This window comes from Grammomys surdaster, unplaced genomic scaffold, assembly GCF_004785775.1.
Source record: "Grammomys surdaster isolate TR1022 unplaced genomic scaffold, NIH_TR_1.0 126546, whole genome shotgun sequence".
Taxonomy (NCBI): domain Eukaryota; kingdom Metazoa; phylum Chordata; class Mammalia; order Rodentia; family Muridae; genus Grammomys; species Grammomys surdaster.
In genome coordinates, this window is record NW_021621338.1 from 4,714,464 (window position 1) to 4,741,370 (window position 26,907).

At 48.3% G+C, this 26,907-nt stretch overlaps 4 protein-coding genes across 8 annotated transcripts; 2 read left to right on the plus strand and 2 right to left on the minus strand.

Moving 5' to 3' along the window:
* Positions 1-24: 24 nt before the first annotated feature.
* Ankzf1 (ankyrin repeat and zinc finger domain containing 1) lies at positions 25-6,681 on the plus strand. 2 transcript variants are annotated; one of them, XM_028760625.1, is made up of 13 exons: positions 25-539; positions 1,777-1,883; positions 2,109-2,211; positions 2,333-2,526; positions 2,886-2,998; positions 3,091-3,238; positions 3,449-3,677; positions 3,827-3,982; positions 4,915-5,398; positions 5,539-5,650; positions 5,752-5,919; positions 6,050-6,135; positions 6,338-6,681. In XM_028760625.1, exons 1-13 carry the CDS (start codon positions 317-319, stop codon positions 6,459-6,461), a joined length of 2,247 nt encoding a protein of 748 aa, XP_028616458.1. In that variant the 5' UTR covers positions 25-316; the 3' UTR covers positions 6,462-6,681. The 2 variants fall into 2 exon arrangements, with proteins under 2 accessions (XP_028616458.1, XP_028616459.1); XM_028760626.1 differs by lacking the exons at positions 25-539; positions 1,777-1,883 and having other exon boundaries at positions 2,133-2,249.
* Glb1l (galactosidase beta 1 like) lies at positions 4,811-17,689 on the minus strand. 2 transcript variants are annotated; one of them, XM_028760627.1, is made up of 17 exons: positions 17,502-17,689; positions 16,293-16,415; positions 15,951-16,117; positions 15,581-15,731; positions 15,206-15,266; positions 10,046-10,140; positions 9,772-9,946; positions 9,621-9,679; positions 9,403-9,524; positions 9,265-9,305; positions 8,957-9,075; positions 8,616-8,690; positions 8,415-8,504; positions 8,161-8,274; positions 7,600-7,731; positions 7,193-7,408; positions 4,811-7,039 (listed from the first exon to the last, which is right to left on the minus strand). In XM_028760627.1, the coding sequence occupies exons 2-17, from the start codon at positions 16,350-16,352 to the stop codon at positions 6,776-6,778; spliced, it is 1,941 nt and encodes a 646-aa protein (XP_028616460.1). In that variant the 5' UTR covers positions 16,353-16,415; positions 17,502-17,689; the 3' UTR covers positions 4,811-6,775. The 2 variants fall into 2 exon arrangements, with proteins under 2 accessions (XP_028616460.1, XP_028616462.1); XM_028760629.1 differs by having other exon boundaries at positions 16,293-16,427; positions 17,502-17,680.
* A 76-nt stretch (positions 17,690-17,765) lies between these two features.
* Stk16 (serine/threonine kinase 16) lies at positions 17,766-22,499 on the plus strand. 3 transcript variants are annotated; one of them, XM_028760551.1, is made up of 8 exons: positions 17,766-17,963; positions 18,143-18,317; positions 18,845-19,064; positions 19,503-19,636; positions 19,785-19,905; positions 20,032-20,127; positions 20,495-20,616; positions 20,701-22,499. In XM_028760551.1, the coding sequence occupies exons 2-8, from the start codon at positions 18,232-18,234 to the stop codon at positions 20,837-20,839; spliced, it is 918 nt and encodes a 305-aa protein (XP_028616384.1). In that variant the 5' UTR covers positions 17,766-17,963; positions 18,143-18,231; the 3' UTR covers positions 20,840-22,499. The 3 variants fall into 3 exon arrangements, with proteins under 3 accessions (XP_028616384.1, XP_028616386.1, XP_028616385.1); XM_028760552.1 differs by having other exon boundaries at positions 17,952-18,069; XM_028760553.1 differs by lacking the exon at positions 20,032-20,127 and having other exon boundaries at positions 17,783-17,963.
* Positions 22,439-26,190, minus strand: Tuba4a (tubulin alpha 4a). Its single transcript, XM_028760550.1, has 4 exons — positions 26,094-26,190; positions 24,122-24,344; positions 23,705-23,853; positions 22,439-23,479 (listed from the first exon to the last, which is right to left on the minus strand). Exons 1-4 carry the CDS (start codon positions 26,094-26,096, stop codon positions 22,508-22,510), a joined length of 1,347 nt encoding a protein of 448 aa, XP_028616383.1. The 5' UTR covers positions 26,097-26,190; the 3' UTR covers positions 22,439-22,507.
* Between the last annotated feature and the right edge of the window lie 717 nt (positions 26,191-26,907).

A 26,907-nucleotide genomic window follows, 5' to 3' on the forward strand; every position in this document is an offset into this window, starting at 1 on the left:
CTACGGGAGCGGCAGTGTGTCCCTTTCGCCTTTCCGTAGCGGCCGGATTGTTGTGGTGTTGCAGAAATCCAGTTTTCGAACGGTGGACTTACGTGTGGCTCGGCTCTTGGGACATTAGGGAAGGCTTCTGAGGGCGGGTCGAGTGACGAGGCTCGGTGACGGTGCTAGTAGATCGGTTGGGTAGCCTCTGACTGGTAAATCCTGGACTCCACTTGGGTCTGTGTGCTCTCTATTTCGCTCCTGAAGATCCTCACGTATTTACCGCAAAACTGATTTGCGGTAGCGGGTGAAAGCAGAGGGGCATTTCTGCGTGGGGATGGCCAAGCCGGCTAACGATGCGGTAGTAGAATCTCGCTCTGGAGGGCTGTTTCTACCCTCCATTTCTTCAGCCATGTCGCCAGCTCCACGTGCAGCCCCAGCCCCTGCCTCGGTTTCCCTGTTGGCCCTCAGCAGGGAAGCTCCACTCGTTCGGGGCCTGAGCCTGGTGAGCCAAGCTCCTGGGGAGGCTCTGGCCTGGGCGCCGCGTACTTCCTGTCCAGGTATCCGGGATGCTTTGGGGTGGACCTATGAGGAACGTCACAGAGTTCCGTGGAGCCTAATAACACGTGATTTCCCAGCTTAGGAATCCACACTGATTCTTTCTGTTGTCCCAATTTTTCTTTCTCCAATATATTTCAGCTTTGGGTTGTTTATACAGGTCTGGCCCATGAACTGTCACCATAGAAGTTTCTAGCTGTTGTTTATCTCAGTTACATTAATACCACTGGTATTAATTAAAGTACCATTAATACTTTTAAAACACCGTTCCTAGGTCTGTTTCAAATCGAAGTGGACTCTAGTCAGACATATTCCCTTTTGCTGAATACAGAATAATTTACTGATTTTGTACGCTATTTTGTCTTTGGCTGTGTTTTCTTGCACTTTTCTTAGATTGTCCACTGTAACTGGGACTATAGGATGTAAATTGCCCTTTAGGAACTGGTTTTATATGGTTAAAAGAAATTTTAATCTGGGAGTTGTGGCACCTACCTGTAATCCCAGCACTTAGGAATCTGAGGCAAGGAGAAGTGGGACTTTAAGAACAACCTAGACTGTACAGTGAGACCTTGTCTGGAGGAAAAGAAGAAAAAAAGAAAAAATGTTTTAGATGCTAGAGAATGTAGCTCGTTAGTAGATCTGGGTTCCATCCCCAGTACCGCAGAAGTATTTTAGGGCTTACTAGGAAGGGAGCTGAAATCCAGTTACCTTTCAGACGCCATGATGTAAGGTTCTTCTAGAGTTAGCCTTTACTGTGTATCTGAAGATTTGTAAAACATTGATTCAGGAAGCATTTTCCTGATTGATGGCTCCGTTTTGATAATATAACCTTGTTAGAAGGTTCTTCAGATGTGTTGGGTAGCACTTGATAGACTGAAAAAGGAATGGGGGTGGGATGCAGTTCAGTGGTAGAGAACACATGTGAGATCTTAAAGCCTCAACACCAGAAGAAGATTGAACCTTAACCATTTGTTTTCTACAAGAATTCCCTAAACAATCCACTTTGATAATTGAAATGTAGTATTTAAGTGTACATGTGTCTTTTCTAGTGTATTTATTGTACAAAAGTTACTGTATCATTTATTTCATGATTGCCCGATTGTAAATTCTTGGAAAGCAAGGTCATGCCATGTTTTTCTTCTGTATTATCAGGTATTTAATATAGTCCTGGGTACTGTAGGTTCACTGTAGATTGGCTATAATCCCTTTCTACTTCCAATTACCCTTTTCTTCTTTCAGGAGAGAACACAAGTTCAGGAAAAAAAGTATCTCCATGTTCTCTGGATATTTCAGATAAATTATTTTGTTCAGCCTGTGACCAGATCTTCCAGAATCACCAGGAACAGGTAAAAGGCCAGAGTATAGAATTAGATGTTAGAAGCAGAAGTATAATTCTGGGTAGAAGGAGGTGAGCATGGATTTACCTTGTTAATAAAGGTCCATACTTTGTCTATGAACTTAGTGTTAACCAGGTTATATTTCCTATAGGTCTGTGACTGGCTTTTTCTATTGTACACAGCCAAGGTGTAACACATTTCCACTCTCTGCCTCCCTCTTTTCCTTCATCCCAGAGAGAACATTATAAGCTTGATTGGCATCGCTTTAACTTAAAACAACGTCTCAAGAACAAGCCTCTCCTGTCTGCTTCAGACTTTGAAAAGCAAAGCTCCACAGGTGATCTTGTTATTGGAAAGCCGGTATGGGAGCAGGAGGTGAGGCTGGGAAAGACCCCATGAGGTTCGAAGAAAGGTCAAGGGTGGAGTGTCAAACTTGTATGTCCCATATTTGTCTTCAGGAGATCTTTCCAGCATCTCGGGATCAGAAGACTCAGACTCAACTAGTGAAGAAGACTTGCTAACACTGGATGAGGGGAAGGCTGAATCTGAGAAACCTAACCGACCCACCAGATTCTACCCACACCGGGTCCTCTTCAGAAACGCCCAGAGCCAGTTTCTTTATGCCTATCGTTGTGTTCTAGGCCCTCACCAGGCAAGTAACAGTACAGGTTGTGTGATCAGTCCCAGCTTTTGTGTACTACGTTTTCTACAGCCAATGTATGTCTTATTTTCTTCTTTCCTTTTGGGTAAGGCTATATCATTCCTGACAGCATAATCTTGAGTTGAAATTGGCCAGAATCTTGAAAGAGTCAAGTGTAATAGGATTAAGTCTAAATTGTGATGATTATATCATTCCCGTCTTCCACCACTACCTCTTGAAGCTTCAGATATCCTTTGTGAGATGGAAATGAGGCCAAGATGGTTGTAATAAGTGAGATAATGCAGTATAACACTTGGTCTCTTGTTTTTAATGCATGCAGCATGTGGAATGTTTGTTGATGTGTCATCTAGATTCCCCCAGAAAAGGCAGAATTGCTGCTACAAAACCTTCAAAATGGAGGTCCCAGACACTACGTGGTGCTCATGGCTGCAGCTGGACATTTTGCTGGTGCCATTTTTCAAGGGTGAGAGGGTACTTACTGCATGGGGTAAGGATGGACCCCACTAACCTGGGAGTACTGTCTGGTCTCCAGTACTGAGTCTGTGCCATCTACAGAAAAGAAGTGGTGGCACACAAAACTTTTCACCGTTACACTGTGCGGGCCAAGCGGGGCACAGCCCAGGGGCTTCAGGATGCCCAGGGTAGGGCATCCCGCTCTGCTGGAGCCAACCTGAGGCGTTACAACGAAGCCATGCTCTATAAGGTGAGTTAGGCCTCACAGATATGGTAGTCCACTGATCTCACGTTTTTCTAGTTTTCTGGGTGGACAATAGAATAGAAATTTCCAGAAACATTATTTCATTCTTTCTTTCTATCTTCCTCTCCCTTCATATGATTGTAGGGCCATTGTTTGATTTGGAGAATTTTTTAAAGCAGCAGATGAAGCTATGCTAAGTGGAGTTACTCTCTTTAGGATGTTCGAGACCTGCTGGCAGGGCCAACCTGGTCCAAAGCACTAGGGGAGGCAGAAACAATACTGATCCGTGCCCCACGCTCTGGCCGGTCCTTGTTCTTTGGAGGCCAAGGGGCACCCCTACAAAGGGATGATTCCCGACTTTGGGATATCCCTCTTACCACCCGCAGACCCACTTTTGGAGAGCTTCAGCGTGTACTCCATAAGCTGACCACCTTGCAGGTGTATGGTGAGCTACTCCAGATCTTGGGACCTCATACACAGACCTGTGTATCCATGGGGTTTTCTAGCTTGTGGACTGTAGCCCAATTGACCTGAGTTAGTTTCTCCACACCTAAAACTGAGAAAGTTTTTTTTTTTTTTTTTGTTTTATGGCAGATGAAGACCCTCGAGAAATGGTCAGATTTCACTCTCCTGAGACACACTGGAAACCAGTGAGAGAAGAGAGGAAAAAGGATACTGAGAAAAAAAAAACAAAGGTCCCCAGTGATGCAAATAAGGCACTTGGGCAGGATGAAGACCCACTCAAACAAGGTTTGAGCACCATGTGGCAGTTGTAAACTGACTCATCTAAAGGTTGCTAGGTGACCCCTTAAACTGTACCCACAGCCATCCATCCACTCACCCCTAGGAGCATCTCTTTATAAAAATAAGGTGTGTTGTGAAAAGCAGACATGGTTTTCTTTTGTTGTTTTGAGAGTGTCTCACTTCATCCCAGGCTGGTCTAGAACTCACTGTATAGCACCCACACTGGCCTTGAAAAATCATGGCGATCTTCCTGCCTCAGCCACCCAAATGCTGGGATTACATATGAGCCACCACACCAAGCTGCTTTTTTATTGAGGCAGGGTTTTTGTTGTCTAGCCCAGGCTGGCCTGGAGCTTTCTGTAACCCAAGTTGATCTTAAACTCACTGTCCTTTTGCCTCTAGTTTCCCAATGCTTCTGGGATTGCAGTCCCACATCTGTCAAATGAGACGTGTTTAGTGACCTCCAAATCTTAGACTGTTCATAGATACATTCTTAGTACTCAGCATGGAGGGAACGTGCTGTTTGATTGGATATGTGCTTTCCTCTACATTTTGGGTTTTTTTTTTTAATTGTTTTTGACTTTTTTTTGTTGTTGTGGTGGTGGTGGTGGTGGTCTTGGTATTTGTTTTTAAGACAAGGTCTCACTATATAGCTCTGGCTGTCCTGGAATTCAGCCAGATAAATCAGGCTGGCCTTGATCTCATAAGGATCCACCTGCCTCTGCCTCCTGAGGGCTGGAATTAAAGGTGTGTACCACCATGCTGGTGCTTACTTTGTACTGTCCTGTTCATTGGGAGAGTCCAAGGACAGAATAAAAACACTTCATTTCAGGATGATCTGGAGTATCTTTTTATAAATGTAAACCCATCTGAGGAAGCCCACATCTTTCTACCCTCTCCCTATTCCTTAGACAGATCTAAGGTCGTATCTTTTTTAGGTTCAGAGTCTCAGGAACAAGATGGCTCCGAAGTAGAGTTGGAGCTAGTAGAATTGACACTTGGGACCCTGGATCTTCGTGAATTTGAAGTATTGCCCAAGCAGAGGAGGAGGAGGAAGAAGAAGAAGGAGAGAAGTCAAGAGCTGCAGTATGGGGTACATGGGCCTCTTCTTCAGCAACGTCAAGATGAGCCATTCTCACAGCCAACTCAAGTGCTTGCAACCCCACTGGACACTTCAGTTGATGAGGCCAAAGCCCCTGGCCAACCAGAGCTCTGGGATATGCTTCTAGCTGCTTGTCGTGCTGGAGAAGTTGAGGTGCTAAAGCTGCAGCTAGCCACTGGGCCTGTAGACCCTGCAGTTATGTCCCTACTCAATGCCCCTTTGGGCTCTGGTGGCTTTACTCTCCTGCATGCAGCAGCTGCAGCTGGAAGAGCCTTAGTAGTTCGTTTGCTGTTGGAGGCAGGTGCTGACCCCACTGTGCAGTGAGTACCTCCTTCCTGACCTCGTTTAGGTATAGAGAGCATTACGTGGTAGCTCATGTTGGCACTTGATACTATTTCCTTGGGTGATGCCAGAAAAAGCAGGAGGCAAGTTGAACTTGGTTTTGGGTTTTTGTCCTTAGGGACTCTAGAGCTCGGCCACCTTATACTGTAGCAGCTGACAAATCAACGCGTAATGAATTCCGGAGGTTCATGGAGAAGAATCTTGATGCCTATGATTACAACAAGGCTCGGGTGAGCTGGAAAAGGAGCTACAGAGTGGAGGGTATCAGAGATCCTCATCAGGTCCTTTCTACTTCCTTGTAGTTTTATAATATCTTTGGGAAATCTTCCAGGTGCCAGGGCCATTGAGTCAAGAAATGGAAGCCCGGCAGGCTACAAGGAAAAAGGAGCAAAAGGCAGCTCGACGCCAACGGGAGCAGCAGCAGAGGGAGCAGAGGGAACAGAAAGAAAAGGAGCAAGAGGAGCAAAGGCGGTTTGCTGCCCTCAGTGACCGAGAGAAGGTGAGATGATACAGTCTTGCACTGCCAAGATTCTATAAGCACCTACCTCCCCTCCCCAGACAGCCATTATTTCCTGAGCACACTGTTCATCTCTGGGGCTTTTGTCTGTAACATCTTTTCTGTTTTGCAGAGAGCTCTAGCTGCAGAGCGTCGACTTGCTGCCCAGCTGGGAGCCCCTAGCCCTCCAGTTCCTGACTCAACAGTTGTCAATGCTGGGTACGAGGGCCAGGGGATGAGTTAAAGGGTGGGCTCCCATGTTACAGGTACCATCTGGGGTAAGGGGAATGAGTGTTTTCATGGTGTTCAGAAGGGTGGCAGAGGGGACTTGAGATTCCCTGGGACCTTTAAGGACTGGGCAACGCTTAGATGGGAAAGTTTGTGGGGTACCTGTCCAATCATTTTTCTTCCTTTGGTTCAGACGCTGCTGGAGTTGTGGAGTTTCCCTCCAAGGCCTCGTTCCCTTTCACTACCTTGACTTCTCTTTCTGCTCCACGCGTTGCCTTCAAGACCATCGCAGTCAGGCAGGGAGACCTTCATCTTGATTTCTTACAGCCACCTGGGGCCAACTCTGGGTCCCAAGAGGACACATCCAGACCTAGAGCTCTCTTCCTCCTCATGAAGCTTGATATTATTTGGAAGATGGGCACTGAAGGACACTCAGGAACCAGGGCAAAGACAGGGCCACGGAGGTGTGTGGAGCCAGTACTGTCTTTGGAATTTTAATCACAATAAAATTTGGCAAGAAAACTGTGTATACTTACACTCAGGGGGATTGTAGCCTTTGATTCTTTATGGCCACTGTGGCCATCACCAAAGGATCCTACCCTGTGTCCCAGACTCCAGGGTCATCTTTCTTTCAGTGCCCACTTAACTCCATTGGTTCATAGGAACCTTGTGCTTCTGAGAGAATATAGTTATACCCCCAGTGCAAAGTGCTATTGAGGATAGGCTTATCCAAAAATTGGATTTTGGTGTCATGAGGCACATTTTCTAGCTCCAGCAATGTGATTTTGTTGATTGATCTACCAAACAGCAGAAGTCTTGGCACGTACAGGGTTTGTTGTGGACCCCGCATTGTCCAGTACCGGCCCAAGTTAAACCCATTGATCCATACTTGGCCCTGGGGGAAGGGATGGAGTGGAAAAACAAAGGGTCAGCACTCCACAGTGGAGTCATCCCCTTTCAGCTTTCTAATCAGATAGTAATTTGTATTTCCAGTTTAGTTTGCTTGTAATGTGCCCCCCACAATTCCTTCTGCCACCATTAGCAATACCTTGGTCCATCCAGGTAGATAGAGAAATGTGTCCCCAAGTGAACCTAAAACTGGAAACTTTGCGGAATAGAAGGCAGGGGCAGAGGGAGCTTGAGGCTGGGCTCTTTTCATCAGCTGCAGGGGGAACCACCATTTTACAAGCTTATCCACCTTGAGAGGGAACATCATCCACTCAGTGAGGATTGTCTGCCCCAGAAGTGGTGGTTCTAACAGGCCCTGTGGGGAAGCAAGTGGGAAGTCACTCACTGAGTCAGGGCCCACACTGTCCCCATTAAGCCCTGGAATGTAACTGGCCATGTCCACATCCTCAAGAAACAGTCCTCTGCCTACATTTAAAGGCAGAGTCCTTCCATTAGGCCCTGTTCCCCAAGAGAGGTGGTTAAGAAGGGAAGAAGAGACAAACCCACCTTGAAGTCACTGTGGTTAGACCCAAAACTGAGCCTCCCCATATTCTCTAGCAATATATCCAGCCTGGTCCCTACTTTCCCAGTCAAATACAGTTCTTGTTTCAAACTCCGCTCCAGAACGCCCTTCAATACCTGTGGATAAGAGATGGGCCCTGGTAAAAGAAGGGCCCAGTGTTTAGTTCTTGGCTACTACAGAGTGAGTCACATTAGAACACTTTATTTGGAGGACAAGGAGGATGGAATCACCTTGTTGGTTGTCTACTGTTCTTCTGATACTCTGCTTTTTTTTGTGACTGGGTCTCTATGTCCAGACTGTGAAAACTCACTATACAGTCCAGGCTTGTGATCTCCTTGCTTCAGACTACTTAGTGTTGAGAATGCAGGTATGCTCCACCATGTCCCCAGTTAATAAACCTCCCTTAATCACATCCTCTCTACATCCCAGGTTATAACCGGGGCAGACCGATGGGGAAGGGATGCGGATGGGGAAACTTTAAAGCCACAGGGTGTTTAGGCAAGGGATGAGATTGAAAGCATAACAGTTGGGAATTAGGTTCTTACCCCATCTACCATCACATAGGCACGGTCATGAATTCCATTATTTGGCACCCAGAATGGTGTTGGTTCTAAAACAGTGTAAGTCAGATAGGTCCGGTACAACATAAAGCCATGGTCCTAGATACAGAAGGATGAGGACTTCGGATGAAATGGTGATAAGGAGCACTGTAAGGAAGATTAGTAGCCAAAGGGACTTTTGGCTGTAGCTGGCTGTTAAAGGAGCCTACCATTCCCATCAGATAGGAGTTTATACTTACCAGTTTGACCGCCTCAAAGGTCAATGGCAAAACTGAATGGATGGGGCCTTGGGGGCAGAGAAAGTCTAGGAAAGACAGCAAATTCCCATCCTGTGAGGACAAAGGGCAACCGAACTGTTAAACTTCTGAATTGAGGGCTGTTCAAGGTAACTGATTCAGAAAACAACAGCATAAAATCAGAAAAGACAGGGAGAAACTTACCAGGCTCATAGTGAAAGGTCCAAGCTCCATCTTGGGGCTGGGGGGAGGTAAAGGTCCCAAGGGAATTTCCTGGAACTGAGCCCAAATTCTCTCAGTAGTCATAGGAAAACCAAAACAATCCAAGGCTCTAAAAGGAGGTTCTTGACCTGGAACCTAGGGATGGGCTGCAGGGAGCCATGAAGACCCTATCATTTTTCACAGGTGGAGTTCCCCAGATGGTTCCCTATGAGTGGGAACTGCTTCATGGAAGCTAAGCTCTGTTCCCAGACAAACACCACCAGTTTGTAGGGCTCCTTTACAATATGGGCACTCTCCCTTCTCCCCAAGTAATAAAAGGGCACCTTGCTGATGACATCTCGAATTGCAAAAAGCTTAGGTGTAGGGTCTCCTGCTTCAGATATGGGTGCATCATAGTCGTAGCTGGTAGTAATTGGAAGGAAACGTCCCTTCTCGTCAGCACCTGGGTTAAAGTAATTTAATTAATTCATCATCATCTTAGGTGATAGGCACTAAGCACTGAGCCTTGTGCAGAAAATCTTGCCATTAGAGGAAAAAGTGGTTGTCATACACAACTTCTACATATCCTAATCCATCCATCCAGGTCTGCTTCCTTGTCTCCTCCCTGCTTCCACCAAGGGGTGACACTTACCATTCCAGTATCCAAAGTTGGTACCTCCATGGAACATATACCTAAAGTGAGAGGCAGTGGGGAGAAAGAGCAAAATCTGACCTATGGAATCTCAACTTTAAACCCCAGCTCCCAGGAACATATTGTATCTCCAGTTACATGTTCACACTGGCTCCCAACTTGAGCATTTTTTCTAGTCCTTGGGCTACGGCTGGACTGAACCGTGTGGAGTGATTTTGGCCCCAGTAATCCAGCCAGCCTGTATAGTACTCAGAGTTCACCTAGAGGGAGAAGTGAAGGGAGCCATAGTGAGGAGGGAACAAGCTGGGCCCTTCAGACAGATTATTTTTCTCACTCCCCTTCCTGTGGCCTCTCACCAATGGCCCATGAGGTTCATACTCCCGGAGCAGGGAAAAGATTCTGGTCACGTTGTCAGCTGCAAAGAGGAAAAAAAAGTGTTGAAACAAACAATATGAGAGAGGAGGTGCCTGTGTCCCAGACTCCACTCCCAACCCTTGTTTAAAAGACCTGGGCCAAAATCTACAGTGGTATAGAGTCCCTGAAGGGAGCCACATCTGAGTCCTTGAGGCCCATCTGTGGTGAAGAGTAAGATCTTATCTCCTAGTAATGCACGGAAGAGGCCAGCCAGGTGTCTCATATACTTGAAGTCACAGGCCTTGTAGCTACCGTATTCATTCTCCACCTGCCAGGGACAAGGAAAAGAGGAGCCCAGCTATGAGACAGACAAGGTTAGGAACAGTGTGTACCTATGTCTTGTGACCAACCCACTTCCCACTCATACCTGAATGCTAATGATGTTGCCCCCATTGTGGTAGAGAAATGGATATATCTTTGGCAGCAAGACCTTGAACCAGGAGTCCACAGCTTCAAGGAAGGCTAAAGGAAGGAGCAGTGTGCTCTGCTTATTAGGAGCCACAACTTTCAAGGTCTCACCCTCCTGCCTCCCGCAGCAACCTCAGTGCTAAGTCTGGACTGTAGCATCCTTTTCCTGGCTCACAACTAAATTGAGAGAGCAATGAGTCTAAAATTTTTAATTTTATTTATTTATTAATTAATTTATTTATTTATATGTGTATGAGTATTTTTGCCTGCATGTATGTCTTTGTGATTGATGACTGCAGAGGAGGCCAGAAGATGGGGTTGGATCATCTGGAACTAGAGTTACAGTAATGAACCACCACATGGGTGCTAGAAATCAAACCTGGGTCCTCTGTAAGAGCAGTCAATGCTCTGATGTGCTGAGCCATCACTCCAGTCTCAGGAGCAGTGACTCTCAGCACAGGAAACAGCAGAGTAGAGTTTCCTACTCTACTCCATCTATGAAAAAGTCTAAACACATTATATGGAGTTATTATACAAATTTAGCAGGAAAGTAGTGTTTGACCTGTATAGAATCAGTCCATGCAATTTTATGCCTTAAATTCTCAACTCCTGTTTATTACTTTTAGAATTCCCTCAGTGACGTCCTGCATGTTATGTCCTCTGCCTGGCACTTTTCCTCCCGTCCTCCGTTCTCTAGTTGATGGTAACTTATGCCTCAATTGTTTATGCTCAGGCTTTTAAATTAAATGTATTTATTTATCTATACATGCATACTATTAAGATGTGTATGCCAGCCAAGGGATGGTTTGGACCAACAGATAGCAGTGGGGATAACCAGAATAATTCAATTCAATGTTGTTGAGAGTAACACTGGTGTGTGTATGTGAATAAATGTATGTTCCATGGCACATGTGTGAATGACAATCTTTAGGAGTCATTGTCTCCTTCCACCATCTGGGTCTCAAACAACGCATTCAGGTCACCAGGTATGGTGACAGACATTTTCTCTCATGCCTAGACTCCTTTTTTTTTTTTTTTCAAACAAGGTTTTCCTATGAAGCCTGACTATGTAGGAACTTACTATGTCAATCAGACTATCCCTGAACTCAGAGACCTGCCTGCCTCAACCTCCTAGGGCTAGGATTAAAGGCTTGCATATGACTAAATCTTTATCTTTGCTGTTAACTTTCTCCAGAAAGCCCCTCCTAGCACAGGAAGAATAGGAATTCAAAGCAACAAGGAATTCTAATAGCAACAAGGTTGGGCCACAGGCCAGCCTGAACTACCGGAGAATCTGTCTCAAATAAACAAACAAACAGACAAATAAACCTCTACTGTCCCCAGATAAGAATGGATCCTTTTGTTAAGGTCTCACTTCATGTGGGCTCTTTTAAGAACTTTACAAATAGCCAGGCAGTGGTGGCACACACCTTTAATCCCAGCACTTGGGAGGCAGAGGCAGGTGGATTTCTTAGTTTGAGGCCAGCCTGGTCTACAGAGTGAGTTCCAGGACAGCCAGGACTATACAGAGAAACCCTGTCTCGAAAAACAAACAAACAAACAAACAAACAAAAAAAACTTTACAAATAGCACTTGTATGTTTGTCTTTAACCTTTGCACCAGTGGCAGGATCCAGTGCAGTTGGAGCATCCTTGACCACCAGAGGACAGAGCTTAGGAAACAGCAGTCTCTGGGTAGACTCCGTGAAAGGTATTTTAAAGAACATTTTAAAATGATTCTTTTGTTTCTCTTTTTGAGACAGGGTTTATCCGTGTGGCCCTGGCTGTCTTGGAAATCACTCTACAATCAGGCTGGCCTCAAGAGATCCACTTGCCTCTGCATTCAGAGTGCTAGGATTAAAAGTGTATGCCACCACATTCTGGGCATTTTTGAATTGTTTGTTTGTTTGTTTGTTTGAAAACAGGGTTTCTCTGTGTAGCTCTAGCTGTTCTGGCCTCAAACTCAAGAGATCTGCCTGCCTCTGCTCCTGACTGCTAGGATCAAAGGCATGCCTTGTCCTTTTTAAATTCTTTTTTTTGTTTGTTTGTTTTGTTTTGTTTTTTTCGAGACAGGGTTTCTCTGTGTAGTTCTGGCTGTCCTGGAACTCACTCTGTAGACCAGGCTGGCCTCGAACTCAGAAATCCGCCTGTCTCTGCCTCCCAAGTGCTGGGATTAAAGGCATGCGCCACCACCGCCCAGCGCTTTTTAAATTCTTAAACGAGGTTTTAAATTACATTTATTGTGTGTGTGTATGTGAATTCAAGCCATGGCATGCTTGTAGAGGTCAAAAGAAAACTTGCAGAAGTTGGTTCTCTCCCTTCACTACAGGAATCCAAGGGCATCAAACTCAGGTTGTTAGGTTTGGAAGCAAGTAGTTTTGCCTGTTGGCCCATCTCATAAGTATTATTTCTTTTCTTTCTTTCTTTCTTTTTTTGGGAAAAAAAAAGGTCTCAAAAAGTAGTTCTGGCTGGCCTAGAACTTCCTATGTAAACCAGGTTGGCCTCAAACTCCCAGAAATGTGCTTGCCTCTGCCACCCAAGCACATTAAGGCATACACCGCCATGCCCAGCTCTTTTTTTCTTTCTTTTTTTTTTTTTTTCGAGACAGGGTTTCTCTGTGTAGCCCTGGCTGTCCTGGAGCTCACTCTGTAAACCAGGCTAGCCTCGAACTCTCGAACTCAGAAATCCGCCTGCCTCTGCCTCCCAAGTGCTAGGATTAAAGGCGTGCACCACCACCGCCTGGCTATTATGGGTTCTTTCTTGAGTGGAGGAAGACATGAGAAAAACTATATAGTTAGGGACAATAGGAACAAGGCAGGAAAGGAGGCCTACAATGGGTTCAGTATGGAATGCTTAAAATTTAGATGGTGGCAGGAAGTTATCACTGAAGGTGACTTCTGCAGAGGTGCTTCGGAAGCACTACATGCAAATGCCTTGGACACAGAGACCAGTAAGTATGAAGAACAGCAACGAGGGCAGTGTGGCTGGGGCCAAGGAAGCAAGCAGCAGCGGGTACCAGGGAGCCAGGCCTAGGGCCTGGGAGTCTAAGTATGTGGTTCATATTGAGTGAGACGAGAGTTTATTAGGGAGGTATGACTTGACCCAAGATGGATGTTTAAACTGTTTTCATAGAAGCCCACAAATTGCTATATCAAGAACAGACTACATGTGAGGAAAGGCCAACTAGAAAGAGCAATGAGGATGCTGTGAAAACGGCAGCAAGGGGAGGTTCGCACCAGTAGATGGCAGCGGAAGTGACCGGAAATAGTTAAATTCAATGTTACTAAGTGAGAGTCACACTGATGGACTGAATGAAGGGTGACAGGAAAGTGTGTGGTGTGATAGGAGAGGTGTGAAGGGTTACACTGCAGTGTTTAGAGTGCTGGGATGCAGAAACTCTAGAAATAAGTAACTGCTTTGAAAGGCCATACTCGGTTTCTGCTATATCATTGCACATTTTATTTGTCTAATAGAGAAGCAACACAGGAGTTTGGTATGTGTGGAGAAGCCATGGGGAAGGTCCTAAGAGAGAGACACATATTTGGGGGTCAACACAGGTTACATCTACCACACAAATGGATGAAATTATCTAGAGAACAAAATTAGGAAAGAGATATATTCAAGGACACAGTCTTGGGACAGTCCAGCCTTTAGAGGAAAGGGAAACAAAAAAACAAACTGTGAACAAATGGTCAGAAGGCTTGTGTAAGGCCAGGGCCAGACAAGTGAAGCATCATTAAAGAAAGAGTAAGTGCTTTGTGTGTTGTTTTGTTTTCTTGAGATGGTGTCACTGTGTAGATCAGGCTGCACTGAACTCTGGACCACCTTGCCTCAGTTTCCCTAGTGTTAAGATTTCAGGCACGCACCACCATGCTTCACTAGAAGAATGTGTTTCAAAGATGGGGTGGCCAGTCGTGCCCAGTGCTGCTGACTAGTCAAGAGTGGCAAAGTCTGCCAGATCACAGTGAAGTTTACATCTTAGAGGTCACTTGAACAAAACAGACTGCATGTTGGCACTCTGTTAACCCTTCACACTTTAAATGGGCTGTCCAGTCATCTGCACCTCCAGCCTCTTCCATTCTCCTCAGTAAATGGTCTTGACTGGTCAGAAAATTGATTCCTTTCTTTTCCTACCCATGCCCTCCCACCTGGCCTCCCCTTCCAATATAAATGTGTCCACAAGGCTTGCTACTCTGTGCTCCCAAGCCATCTCTTAGGTCTGCCTCTTCTTCCCACTTCCACTTCTCTCACTGTACTTAAGCATCATCGTCTCATCTGCCATGAGAATCTCCATTCACTTCCTCACTCTTGCTGTCTTTAACCCAGTTGCTGAAGTAATATTAAAGCAAATCCAGCTGTGGTATATTTCTCGGGAAAGTTTCCAGGGTTTTCTACTGTGACTGGAATAAATCACAAAACTCCATCATAGGACTGCAAGGGCCTCTGCCATTTGCATAATTACCTCAGCTCGAGTTCCCCTCACAGTCCTGCCTCCCTGACTACTGCTCCAGCCATGCAGTTCTACCTGCCTCCGTCCCTCCATGTTTCTTCCCATCCCAGGGATGGACCATTTAGCCACATTTTTCATTTGATCAGTGCTTTCTCTTCCACAGACGCCAACTACAATGTTACCTTCTCAGAGAGAGTCTTCTTACTACTTACTACCCTCAATACTTCTCATTATTCATTATTTCAACTCCTTATTCATATAGATTTTGTACAGTATAGTCACAGTATATGATCTTATTTATAGTTTTGAAAAACAAATGTCTCTGTTTCTCCCGCTCTCTCTCTCTCTCTCTTTTTTTTTTTTTTTTTTAACTTTAATGTGATACAAGGCGTCTTGTAGCCCAGGCTGCCTTCCAACTTCCTACATAGTAGAGGACGATCTTGAACTCCTGACCCTCACATCTCTACCTTATAAGCACTGGGATTATAGGTGTGCCTCACATGTCTGCTCTGTAACTCACACTACTGTACGTTTTATTTTGTGCAGGGACTAGGTCTCTGAGTTCCCAGTTTCTAGCATCTGACTAGACATGAAGGAAAGAATAAATGTATAATCTCTAAATGAGGGATGGCCTCTTGTTCAGGCATTAAAATCTGTTGTCTCAACTCACCAGGATCTGAAGTTCTCAGATGAATATTAGGGTTTCGAAGCAACCAAGATGGGAGACCTCCCTTAAGAAAAACATAAAGCAACACATGAGCAGGCTGGGCGGGAGTTGTTTTTGTTTTGTTTTGACACAGGGTTTCACTCTGTAGCCCAGGCTAGCTTCAGTCTTACTGTCTCAACTTCCTAAATTCTGAGATTACAGGATAAGCCACCAATTGAGCTACAGACAGGTTTTGTTTTGCAGTAAAGTGGGGGAGGCAAGAAGGGAGGAAGTTGAGTATAGCACTGGAAATGGCCCCTAGCTAGAGTGTGGGCAGAAAGGAGTTGAAACCCCACAAGAACTTCACTTTTGGTTCTGCCCTTCTCCCAACTAACTCACCATCTCCCACTCAGCACAGATGTAAGGTCCTGGTCTCAGTATGACCAACAGGTTCAATTTAGCTGCCTCATTCAGAAAGGCAATGAGGTCCCGGCTGCCATTAAAGTTATAGATCCCAGGCTCTGGCTCATGGTAGTTCCAGGGCACGTAACTGAGAAAGGAAGGTGTTAACAAGACCCAAAGGTTCCCTAGGAGACTCAAAACGTGCAGAGATGCAGCTAAAAAGAGGTTCTGGGCTGCCCTTTCTCACCCTTGCCTGAAGAGTCCCCGAGCTCAAACCCTTTTCAAACCCAAGTCAGTTTTCCTGGGGAACCCCATCCTAAGGAAGAGTAAACCTCGTTTCCACAAAGCTCTCGCGAGCACTTCTTACAACTGCACAGCATTGAGGCCGCTCAATTGCATCTTGAGAAGCCGGTCAGCCCAAAGAACCCGCGGTACGCGAAAGTAGTGCAGACTGCCAGAAACATAGCGGAACGGGACCCCATTCAGGAGGAATCTGTCATGTTGCCGATCCACTACGAAGGAGCGAGCTTCTGCCTGCAAGGGCGAAAGCCTGCAAAGCCTGACTCAGCAGAGGTCTCGAGTAAGGGTCATGTCTGCCAAGTGCTTAAGACATAAAACTGGCCTGGTCGGTAGTTTACCATTTCTCCACCGCGGGATCTATTTTCCTCTCCCCACACCCAAACAGGCGGTCCGACCCTCCCTGGTTTACCTGGGACAGCAGCAGCAGGATCACAAGCCGCAGCAGTAGGGAAGGCAGGTCGGGTGGCATCTTCGGAGCTTACAAAGTTCTTCTATTCAGTGGGGGCTTTTCCACCCGTCACGTGTCGGATTCCTGGGAGGGAACCTCATCAAGCAAAGGGGCGGGGACCACCTCAAGTTTTGAGGCCATTAACCCGGACTTTGCCTGTAGCCATCCACTAGTTTGTAAAATCCTCTACATATTACTTCTCGAAGTGCTGAACCCGAATAAGCTCCATTAGCATCACCTGGAAACTTGTTAAAAACGTAGAATCTCGGGTCTACCCCAGACCTATAGAATTAGAGTCTGTTCTTTAACAAGCCTGCTCTTCTACACAACTCTCGGAGGGCCGGTAACAAAGGATCCGGCACGTATCAGATTAAATCTATATGCATGGTAGCAGTAGGGTTAAAACGGATTCAGAAACAGTGAAAACCAGAAAATCTTCAAGGTGATCATGACTATGGAAAGGGGAAATGGGTTACAAGGAGTCTGTCCTGGTCACTCTATCTTTTTTTTGGAGGTGCATCCCTTTCCAATATATACCTGCCTGACTAGGCAAGAGATGTGAAGCAAACTGCATAGGTTTAGAAGTCTAATTTTCCATTTCTTCTGTCCTCACACAGTGGATTTGAGGATCAGGGTAGATAATACTATTATTTCTGTTTTTTTGACACACATTGAAGGCTATGTTTCAAAAACTGTAGGAAAGACATCTCATTTAATTTTGAAACAACCTATGAAATGATTCTCATTCTCATCTTACACACGAGGAAAATGAAGGTTGGAAATATTAAGTGGCTATCCAAAGTCACAACTAGTTCAGAAGAGCTAGGATTGGAACTAGTCAGTTTGGCCTCATAATTCACAACACTTAGCCGTAGGTGCTGACTTAGAGCTGGGAAGCGTTAGGATCTGAAAGACTAAATACCTTGCTGGATGGAGGTCAGACAGCTAGGAGACTGTTAGGACCAGATTTAGAAACGGGCTCCTAGTCCAAGGGCACACTCCGACACTAGCCAAGGCAGTGGAATACAGGCCAGACCCCAGAAAGTGTTAAGGGGTCAGACCTCTAGGCATCTAAGGGTCAGCACCCGCCCTTCTCTGGTCCCTCCTCCAAGCTAGATAGTAGTAAGCCACTTTCTAACTCCAGCGCGCGGGAGCTATAAGGCCTCCTACCTCCAACATTGGGAGACGGAAGTCCTAGGGGCCTCGGGCAGAGCCCTGCTTTGCTCCCCTTTGGTACAAGTCCCTGCGTCTTGACCCTTACTGAAGGCCAAGTGGGAACCCTCAGCGAGATATAGAAACCAATCCACCCCAGGTCTAGCCGGGGCCCGGCCTCTCACTTCCGGGTCCCCCCATCCTCTTGCCGCCTCTTGTTGCTAGGATACAGCGGGCCGTTACTTCGACGCGGACTGATGATGTCACCGTGGCTTCCGGTCCCTGGCCCTTTGCTCGGGCCCGAGCCAGGTCAGTGAGGAGTTTGTATTGGCAGACCCTGTGCTCGATTCGGAGCAACGGAGGGTGGACTCGGCCAGAGGTGGGCTCGAGTCCCGCACCTCCTGCGCCGCTACCCGATGCCTGACGGGTGTGAGAGCTGGACCTGGCCGAAGGTGGGCCGAGGTTGAAGGAAGCGGCCTGGTAAGACGCAGCGTGGCCTGAGGCTTTGGGGTGCCAGAACTCAGCCTTCTTAGCTCTGGAGTCGCCAGGGCCTGTTTTCTTTAGACGTGAATCTGGGTTCTCGGAGGTGAGCCAGAGCTCTCCTAGTTGGTACCTCAGTGGCTGTCAGGATTGTTCTTGACCTGCTGTTTTCATTCCAGCATGATCCGCCGGGACCCCAACCCATCTCCTGGAAGAGCCCACTCTCCCTGGAAGAAAGACTATCCTTGAAGAGGATGACTGAGACGTTATGGGCCACGCACTGTGTGTCTGCTCCCGGGGAACTGTCATCATTGACAATAAGCGTTACCTCTTCGTCCAGAAACTGGGGGAGGGGTGAGTGTTTGGAAGTCACTTAGCTAGACCCAGGTCATTCAGGGACAGTGCTAGAGACACAAGAGTGCTAGCCTTAGATTCTGCCTCACTGAGTGGTAGCTGAATGGGTCAAGAAGTGGATTCTAGATCCTGGCCTCCTGGATCTACAGTGACCTTAGGTAAACTGTGGTTTCTTCTGCTTAAACGGAGATATGATTATAATGTCTCACTAAGGGACTTGTGAGAGCTAAGTGAGATAGTATATTCTTTAAAACATGTCACCCAGTGCCTTGCTCACGAGGACTTACTAAATTTTGATTGCTACTTGAAATTTATTGAACATCTTATGCTAAGACCAAAGAGCCTCAGTGATTTCTGTGCCCCTGCTCTTGAGGACTGCAGACCCTCGTGTCTTGAAACTATCTGAAAACTACGTCTTGGGAGGGTTTCTATTCCATGTGAGAGGCACTCCTCCCTAAGGGAATTACTCTGGGTCCAAGCTGTGTGGGAGATGACCATTGTCCTTCACTGGCCCCTTTGGCCCACAGTGGGTTCAGCTATGTGGACCTAGTGGAGGGCTTGCATGATGGACACTTCTACGCCCTGAAGCGAATCCTGTGTCATGAGCAGCAGGACCAGGAAGAGGCCCAGCGAGAGGCAGACATGCATCGCCTCTTCCAGCATCCAAACATCCTTCGCCTCATGGCTTACTCTCTGAAAGAACGAGGTGCTAAGCATGAAGCCTGGCTGCTGCTGCCCTTCTTCAAGGTCAGAAAAACTTGTGGTTTTAGAGGGGATTGTAACATTACACAACCCCACCAAGGGCTCTGTGGGCTCTCAAACATAAACATGCTAGGAACATGTCCTGGCTTTGGTCACTTTAAATTTGGGACCCAGAGGACTATAGGGTCCCCTATGAACATCACACACAGCCCCAAATGATCAGTAAGAGAGTATGTAGTAAAAGGGTGGACAGACTTTGACACAAAATAGAGTCCTTGGAAGTAGAGGCTTTAAAAATGTCTATGCTGGCAGTGGTGGCCCACGCCTTTAATCCCAGCACTTGGGAGGCAGAGGCAGGTGAATTTCTGAGTTTGAGGCCAGCCTGGTCTACAGAATGAGTTCCAGGACAGCCAGGGCTACACAGAGAAACCCTGTCTCAAAGAAAAAAAAAAAAGTCTCAACAGAGGAAAACTTGTGTTGTAGAGAGGTACATTGTGGAATGAGATAGAAAGGCTGAAGGACCAAGGCAACTTCCTGACTGAAGACCAAATCCTTCCGTTGTTGCTGGGTATCTGCAGAGGCCTTGAGGCCATTCATGCCAAAGGTTATGCACACAGGTCAGTAGGCGGGCCCTATGCACTTAATGAGGCCAGGGGGAAGAGCAATGCCAGGAGAATTGGAGTTTCTCTGCACTCTCCATGGTGCTCCCTGGGATACCAGCTTCCTTGCCCAGGATGCCTTTGGATCATTTTCACTTCCCTCCAGGGACCTGAAGCCCACCAATATTTTGCTTGGTGATGAGGGGCAGCCAGTTTTAATGGACTTGGGTTCTATGAATCAAGCATGCATTCAAGTGGAGGGTTCTCGCCAGGCCCTAGCTCTACAGGTAAGAGAGTCTCCTGGTTTCTTTGGCCATCTCCTTCCCATCCCCAGATTATTCTGATGCATGCACCAATTTGGTCACATGATATGGCTTGTGCTCCACTTTTGAGCTCTGGGGACACTGTTCCAGGACTGGGCAGCCCAGCGGTGCACCATCTCCTACCGGGCACCTGAACTTTTTTCTGTGCAAAGCCACTGTGTCATCGATGAGCGGACTGATGTCTGGGTGAGGAGCATGTGGGTGGGAACCTGGGTGGGGAAGGGTGTGGCTTTGTAACTATCTTGGAGTAAAAGGAAGGAGACCTTTGGTTTCTGTTGCATGGAACCCCAGAACCACAATATGTCTCCATACCCGTCCACTTCCTTCCTGGGAACCATCACTGATACTGTTCTCAGGAAGCTGTGCAATCGCTGTGGCTGAATTTGCTAGAGGCACTAGCTAAGCAGGGGCCACACAGGCCTTCCTCCTGCTAACACGGTTCCTCTGGGTGAGGTTGACATATTTAGCTGCTTACATGGTCTCCTTTTAGCATAGCAATAAGGAGATAGATGCCATTTTTTCACCTTCTAGGAACTAACCAAATTATGTTCAGTCCCTAGGCTGTGTGCTTTATGCCATGATGTTTGGGGAAGGCCCTTATGATATGGTGTTCCAGAAAGGTGACAGTGTGGCTCTTGCTGTGCAAAATGAACTCAACATCCCACAAAGCCCCAGGTGAGCAGCAAGAGGGACACCAAGCATTGTAGACTTGGAATCAGTTGTAGGTGTCCTCCAGTCATCTGCCTTCCCCTCCCACAGGCATTCTTCCGAGTTGCGACAGCTATTGGCCTCAATGATGACTGTGGATCCCCAGCAGCGGCCTCACATCCCTGTCCTCCTCAGTCAGTTGGAGGCCTTGCAGCCACCAGCTCCTGGCCAGCATACCACCCAAATCTGATCAAATCAGCAGACATATTGGGAAGATGACCTTGAAGCAGCTCTCATCCCTCATTGGAACTCCTTCCGTTCTGCCCAGGATGGTTCTCACCCAGGGGCAAGAATGGTGGGTCCTTGTATATTCTGCTCTCTTATCCCAATACCTGGGCAAGGAGCCTAGGGTGAGTTGGGGGGAAAATGAAACAGAAAATATGGCTCAAAGCTGGGCTGCTGGGCACATATCATGTTCTGCTTCCAATTCTGGGAGCAGGAGAATACATAGAAGGGAGAATAAAGTGAAAACAGACTGTATTTTAGGTCTGTGTCTGGAGGGAAAGAATGAACTCTCTGGTTGCTATTTCCAAGGGATGGTATGATGTCGTGAGGCAGATACTTCTTAAGTTGTGGCAGCTTGGGAGCAGGCAGGTCTTTTAAGCTTGCCTTAGTCAAAACCAGAGAGCCTCTAGCTTGAGCTGGTTTCTGTGCCAAGAAGTGTGACCAGGGTCCCCTTGAAAGCACACTCAGCTAGCTCTGTCATTCATTCCCAGGGTTGGTAGCTTAGAACAGCCCAGCTCGGCAGGGTTGCCAAGTCCATGACCTCTGGGTAGAAGCTCACTGGGTCTTTTCCCTTCAGCAGGGGACAAAGGGAGTGGAGCTGGCAGCCAATTTTCCCAGTCTTCCTGACTATTCTAGCTCACACATGGTTAATAATTGATGAGGCTAGTGGCCTGTGGCAGTATCCAGCAGCCACTTCCTGCCCTATTTGCTGAGTAAACAGGCACCCTGCCTTAGCTGGGTTTTAAACTTGTTCCTCTGGGAAGGGCACTGCTTCCCTGAATCACCAGGGAGGGGAAGCAAGGGCAGGGTTGGTGCTCTTGTTCTGGAGATTTTGAAGCTTCCTCCCCCAAGCCATGTCCACCCCTACATGCTGACGTCAACCCGAGTCCTAGGGTGCCTATTAGTGAAGTATAATTTATCCCTAGGGCCCAGGCGGGAGGCTTCCACCCCGAGCAGAGGCTGAGGCCAAAAGAAAGCACAAACAGAGGGGAGATGACCTGACTTTTAATAGCATAGCTCCAGCCCCAGAAAGTAAGATAGACAGCAAGCTATACAAAGCTGCCAGAGGTGCAATGGCACAAACAACTAGGAGATTGCCCTTGTTCCTGCCCAGTCCCAAAGTTTGTGAGGTGGCTGTATGCCCAGGAACTTTGGGCCCGCCCAGCCCCCATTCCCAAATCCTCAGTGTTCAACGAAGCCTAGGCCAAGCCTTGCTTTCAGAGCTGTCGAGTGAAGCAGCAGCAAGAAGAATAAAGTAGTCCAACCATCCAACATAAGCTATCAGACATTTCAAAAAGTGAAGACTTGTATCTTGCGATAGCTTGTAGCTAGACAGACAGGTCCAGGATTTGGTTCTTGTTTCTTTCCTGAGTATCCATAGGACCTTACATCAAAGTCCTTAGGCTCATACTTTCTGGGGCTCAATGTGGGGACCCTTGGCAAGTCTCACTGTCAGCCATGTACAGGTAAAATAAAAGGTCACGAGCAGCAAATAGCAGGAGGTAGCAGCCAAAGCAGAATGGGGGGACAAGCAGAAGCTCAAACAGTTACAAAGGGGACAGGAAACCATGCAAGGAGACTTTATTTTGAAAGATTTTGCAATAAACACAGTGAACAGGCTCAAAGTAGCGGTCTATTCTTCTCCCTCATCCTCGTCCTCATAGGAGTCGATGCCTACTTCCTCATAATCTTTTTCCAGGGCAGCCATATCCTCTCGAGCCTCAGAGAACTCCCCTTCTTCCATGCCCTCACCCACATACCAGTGTACAAAAGCCCTCTTGGCATACATCAAGTCAAACTTATGGTCCAGGCGGGCCCAGGCTTCAGCAATGGCAGTGGTGTTGCTCAGCATGCACACTGCACGCTGCACCTTGGCTAGGTCACCCCCAGGCACCACAGTGGGTGGCTGGTAGTTGATACCAACCTTGAAGCCTGTGGGGCACCAGTCCACAAACTGGATGCTGCGCTTTGTCTTGATGGCAGCGATGGCAGCATTCACATCCTTAGGCACCACATCTCCACGGTACAGCAGGCAGCAGGCCATGTACTTGCCATGCCGAGGGTCACATTTCACCATCTGGTTGGCAGGCTCAAAACAGGCGTTGGTGATCTCTGCCACTGACAGCTGCTCATGGTAGGCCTTCTCTGCAGAAATGACTGGTGCGTAGGTAGCCAAGGGGAAGTGAATGCGAGGGTAGGGCACCAGGTTGGTCTGGAACTCTGTCAGGTCCACATTGAGGGCCCCATCAAAGCGCAAGGAAGCTGTGATGGAGGAAACAATTTGGCTGATGAGGCGGTTGAGGTTGGTATAGGTTGGGCGCTCAATATCCAGGTTACGGCGGCAGATGTCATAAATGGCCTCGTTGTCCACCATGAAGGCACAATCTGAGTGTTCCAGGGTGGTATGGGTGGTCAGGATGGAGTTGTAGGGCTCCACTACAGCTGTGGACACTTGTGGGGCTGGGTAGATGGAGAACTCCAGCTTGGACTTCTTGCCGTAGTCAACAGAAAGCCGCTCCATCAGCAGAGAGGTGAAGCCAGAGCCAGTGCCCCCTCCAAAGCTGTGGAATACTAGGAAGCCCTGAAGTCCTGTGCACTGGTCAGACTGAAAGGCAAGGAAGAAAGAGCAATATATAGGTAGGGGAAAGGCCTGAGGAATTTTCTAGTTTTCTAGGTTCTAAAGTATCTCAGATGTTAGGACAAAGACTGAATGTCCCTTAACAGCATCAAATTCTAACAAAACTAGTGATGATCCGAGACTTGGATCTGAAAACACACTTTTCCTGAGCACTGAGTCTAAAGCTCCCTCCCTGCCAGGCTGTAGTCTCACCAGCTTGCGGATCCGGTCCAGTACAGGGTCAATTATCTCCTTGCCAATGGTGTAGTGACCACGGGCATAGTTGTTGGCTGCATCTTCTTTCCCAGTGATAAGCTGCTCTGGGTGGAAGAGCTGGCGGTATGGGCCATTTCGGATCTCATCTGAAAAACCGTATATCACATTGCTAGGGCAAAACCCACATGACTATGCTCCTTCCTCCTCCCCACCCACAGAGTGGCAACTGAAGCCAGAGAGATGAAAGAGCTAGCTCGTCCTTCTGCCAGCATCTTGGGGTCAACATCCATCTTCAGCGTCAAATAAAATCAAGAGTCTTTAAAGATAACAAAAAAACCCAGTCAAGACATTCTTTGAAAGAGACACTCTCCACCTTCCTCAAAAGGGAACCCCCCACTCCCCACCCCCACTCACCAATTACAGTAGGCTCCAGATCCACAAAGACCGCCCGAGGCACGTGTTTTCCAGCTCCAGTTTCACAGAAGAAGGTGGTGAAAGAGTCATCCCCTCCACCAATGGTCTTATCGCTGGGCATTTGCCCATCAGGCTGAATCCCATGTTCCAGACAGTAGAGCTCCCAGCAGGCATTGCCCATCTGGACACCTGCCTGCCCCACATGGACTGAAATGCACTCACGCTGAGGGATACAGAGAAGGTCACAGCATAAGTCCCCATCCACAACTACCCACTTCATTAGGTTCTTTCCCACCCTCTTGCCTGTTAGCTGAGATTACTCAGTTGGTAAGGTTGGGGCTCACAGAGGTCAGAAGCAGCTGGTAGCCTCTCTGGTCTCCTCAGCACAGGACTCCCCAGATTGGAGGCAGCCATCAGGGCAGACCAACCCCTTAGCCTACTTCTCAGTAGAGAATTTATCAAGAGAGCTGTATAATCCTGTTACATCCACAGGACACCCAGAGGGGGCAGAGAGGACATGCACACGCGACAGGCAGGGCTTCAGCAATTATAATGGGAGTGTGGGGAGAGAAAGACACAGAGACAGAGAGGGATATACACGGAGAGACAGACTTTCCAGTTGCCTCCAGTCCGTGCAGCTTCTAGAAATATGTTTTACAGTTTATAGCCAACAGCTTCCTACCTGGATAATCTTTGCTTTGAAGATTAACTAAAATTTCTCACAACCCTCTCCCCTTCTTTCCTGTGGGCAAAGAGGTGTCTCAACCTTCCATCTGGTATCAACTGACCATTCTGGCCTTCGGGATGCTGGAACCTCCACGTTAAATTCCATCTGGCCCTGAGGGATCAATCCCATCTGGCTCCTCTCCCCACCTCCACCCCCACACTCTGCGTTGCTTCACCACCTCCATCCTCGCCTCAGCCCGCATGGAAATAGGAGCGATAATGTGGGTAACTGCTGTCACCTGCTGTCGGCTGACATACAGGTGTACATACTAGAGCCCTGGCAACTTAAGGCTCAGTCTAGGTGGTCCGTAATTTAACCCTGCAACACCCAGGTCTGTAGGACCTGTGCGCCTCCCTTTCCACAACCAAATGGCGCATGGGGGCGGGGTGGGGCACGACAATTTCTAAATACCCAGAAAAGGAAGTGGAACCTGCTAGGAGGCCCTTGAGGAAACCCGCCTTGCTGCACAAGGCCAGGGGAGCGCCATCTGTACCTGGGCCCTACGTCTGCTCTCCCACTGGAGTCTTTCCAGTTACTTCCCAGCTGAAAGCTCGGATTGGGTTTCTGCCCCCGCTCCGGGCTATAAATACAACCCCCTTCATACACCTCTTTCCCTTCCCCCGCCAACCTGGCCTCGGCCGGGGCTGTAGATCAGCGCCAGCTGTCTCTGCCTGTCCCCCGAGCACCCGCACTCGGGTAGGAGAGGCCCCGCTGGCCTCCCGAGGCCGAACCCCATTCCCGCCACCCCTCTTGGCTCAGGAGGGGGTGCTGAGTCATGTAGGGGGGTGTAGATCGGAAGGAGGCACACAGAGGAGGACGGGGTGCGGTACCAAGTAACCCCTTACACCAACCGGCGCCAAGCACGTGTTCGGTCAGTTCCAGGGACTCACTCAGGGGGTATGGGTGGCGGGGGCAGCCGAGCAGGTCTTCTGCTGCCCGAAGAGAGCACTGGGTGCAGGACCTCGTGACTCCCCTCAGGAGAGTTAGGGACACAGACGAGCAGGTCACTACAGGAGGGCTCCTCTCTGCTAGTGAAGCACCCTCCCTCAGTCCCCAGCATCTGAAGGTGGACAGCACACTAGGCCAAAGTCACAAGGAGGGGTGGGGGGAAGTGCAAAACTCTTACATCTCCTGGAAACTCGGAATGCTAAGGAAAGGGTCCTCAGCATCTCTAGAGGAAGGTTTCCTAGAGGAGCGGGGCATTTATTTACAGGACCAGAGAGATCCAAATGGGGCCTCACTCACCATGATGAGTTTGGGCTGTGCGTCTCACGTAGAGTCAGGGTCACGGGTCTCGGTGAGATCTGCGGAGCTGCAGTGCCGCACCACTCTTATAGGCAGAAGGCGGGACCTGCGCGCTCAGCCCGCCCACCATGGGGCGGGGTGGTCTAAAGACTACACCCCGTCAGGATGGGTGGCCACCAGGAGTGAAGCCGCATCGGATCCCCTCCCCTTGCCGCTCCGGATTCCCTCACCTGTCGGGTTTGACTTAGAAGAAGCGGCCCATATTCGTTCCTAGTTTTGAGCCGACGCCCTGGATTCCGAAGGTCCGAAGCAAGGACGCAGGGTGCGGTGGCTGAGCGTGTCTCGATTGCACCTGCGTCATGCAGACGCCCATGGTGCAGGTGTTCCGATTTAGGGCGGATGAAGCTCAAGCAATCCTTCAAAAGCGGCTGTTCCCGGCCTTCTCCGCTGTCCTCCCAGCGTCGCCTCCCAGGCTCGGGCGGGTTGGGCAGCTGTGATTGGTCGCCCGAGACCCCCTTACAGCAGACCGCCGCCTGCTGGTCCCCGGCCGAGATGACAGGCTTTCGCCCACACCTGTGGGAGGCCGAGGACCTAGAACTACAGAGCCTGAGCCCCAGGGTGCCAATCCCGTAAACTGTTCCTCAAAGCCGAGAGGCGCAGCCAATCTGTGAGGGCCGACGCGAGAATCTGCCACCTTTCACCGGCCACTCGCTGGTCAGAGGCTCCGTCATTAGTACCGTCACTATTAGTGAGCTCCCGCCACGACCGCCTACCTGCTGCGGTGGAGCACAGAACCTGGAGCTCCTGGAACAGC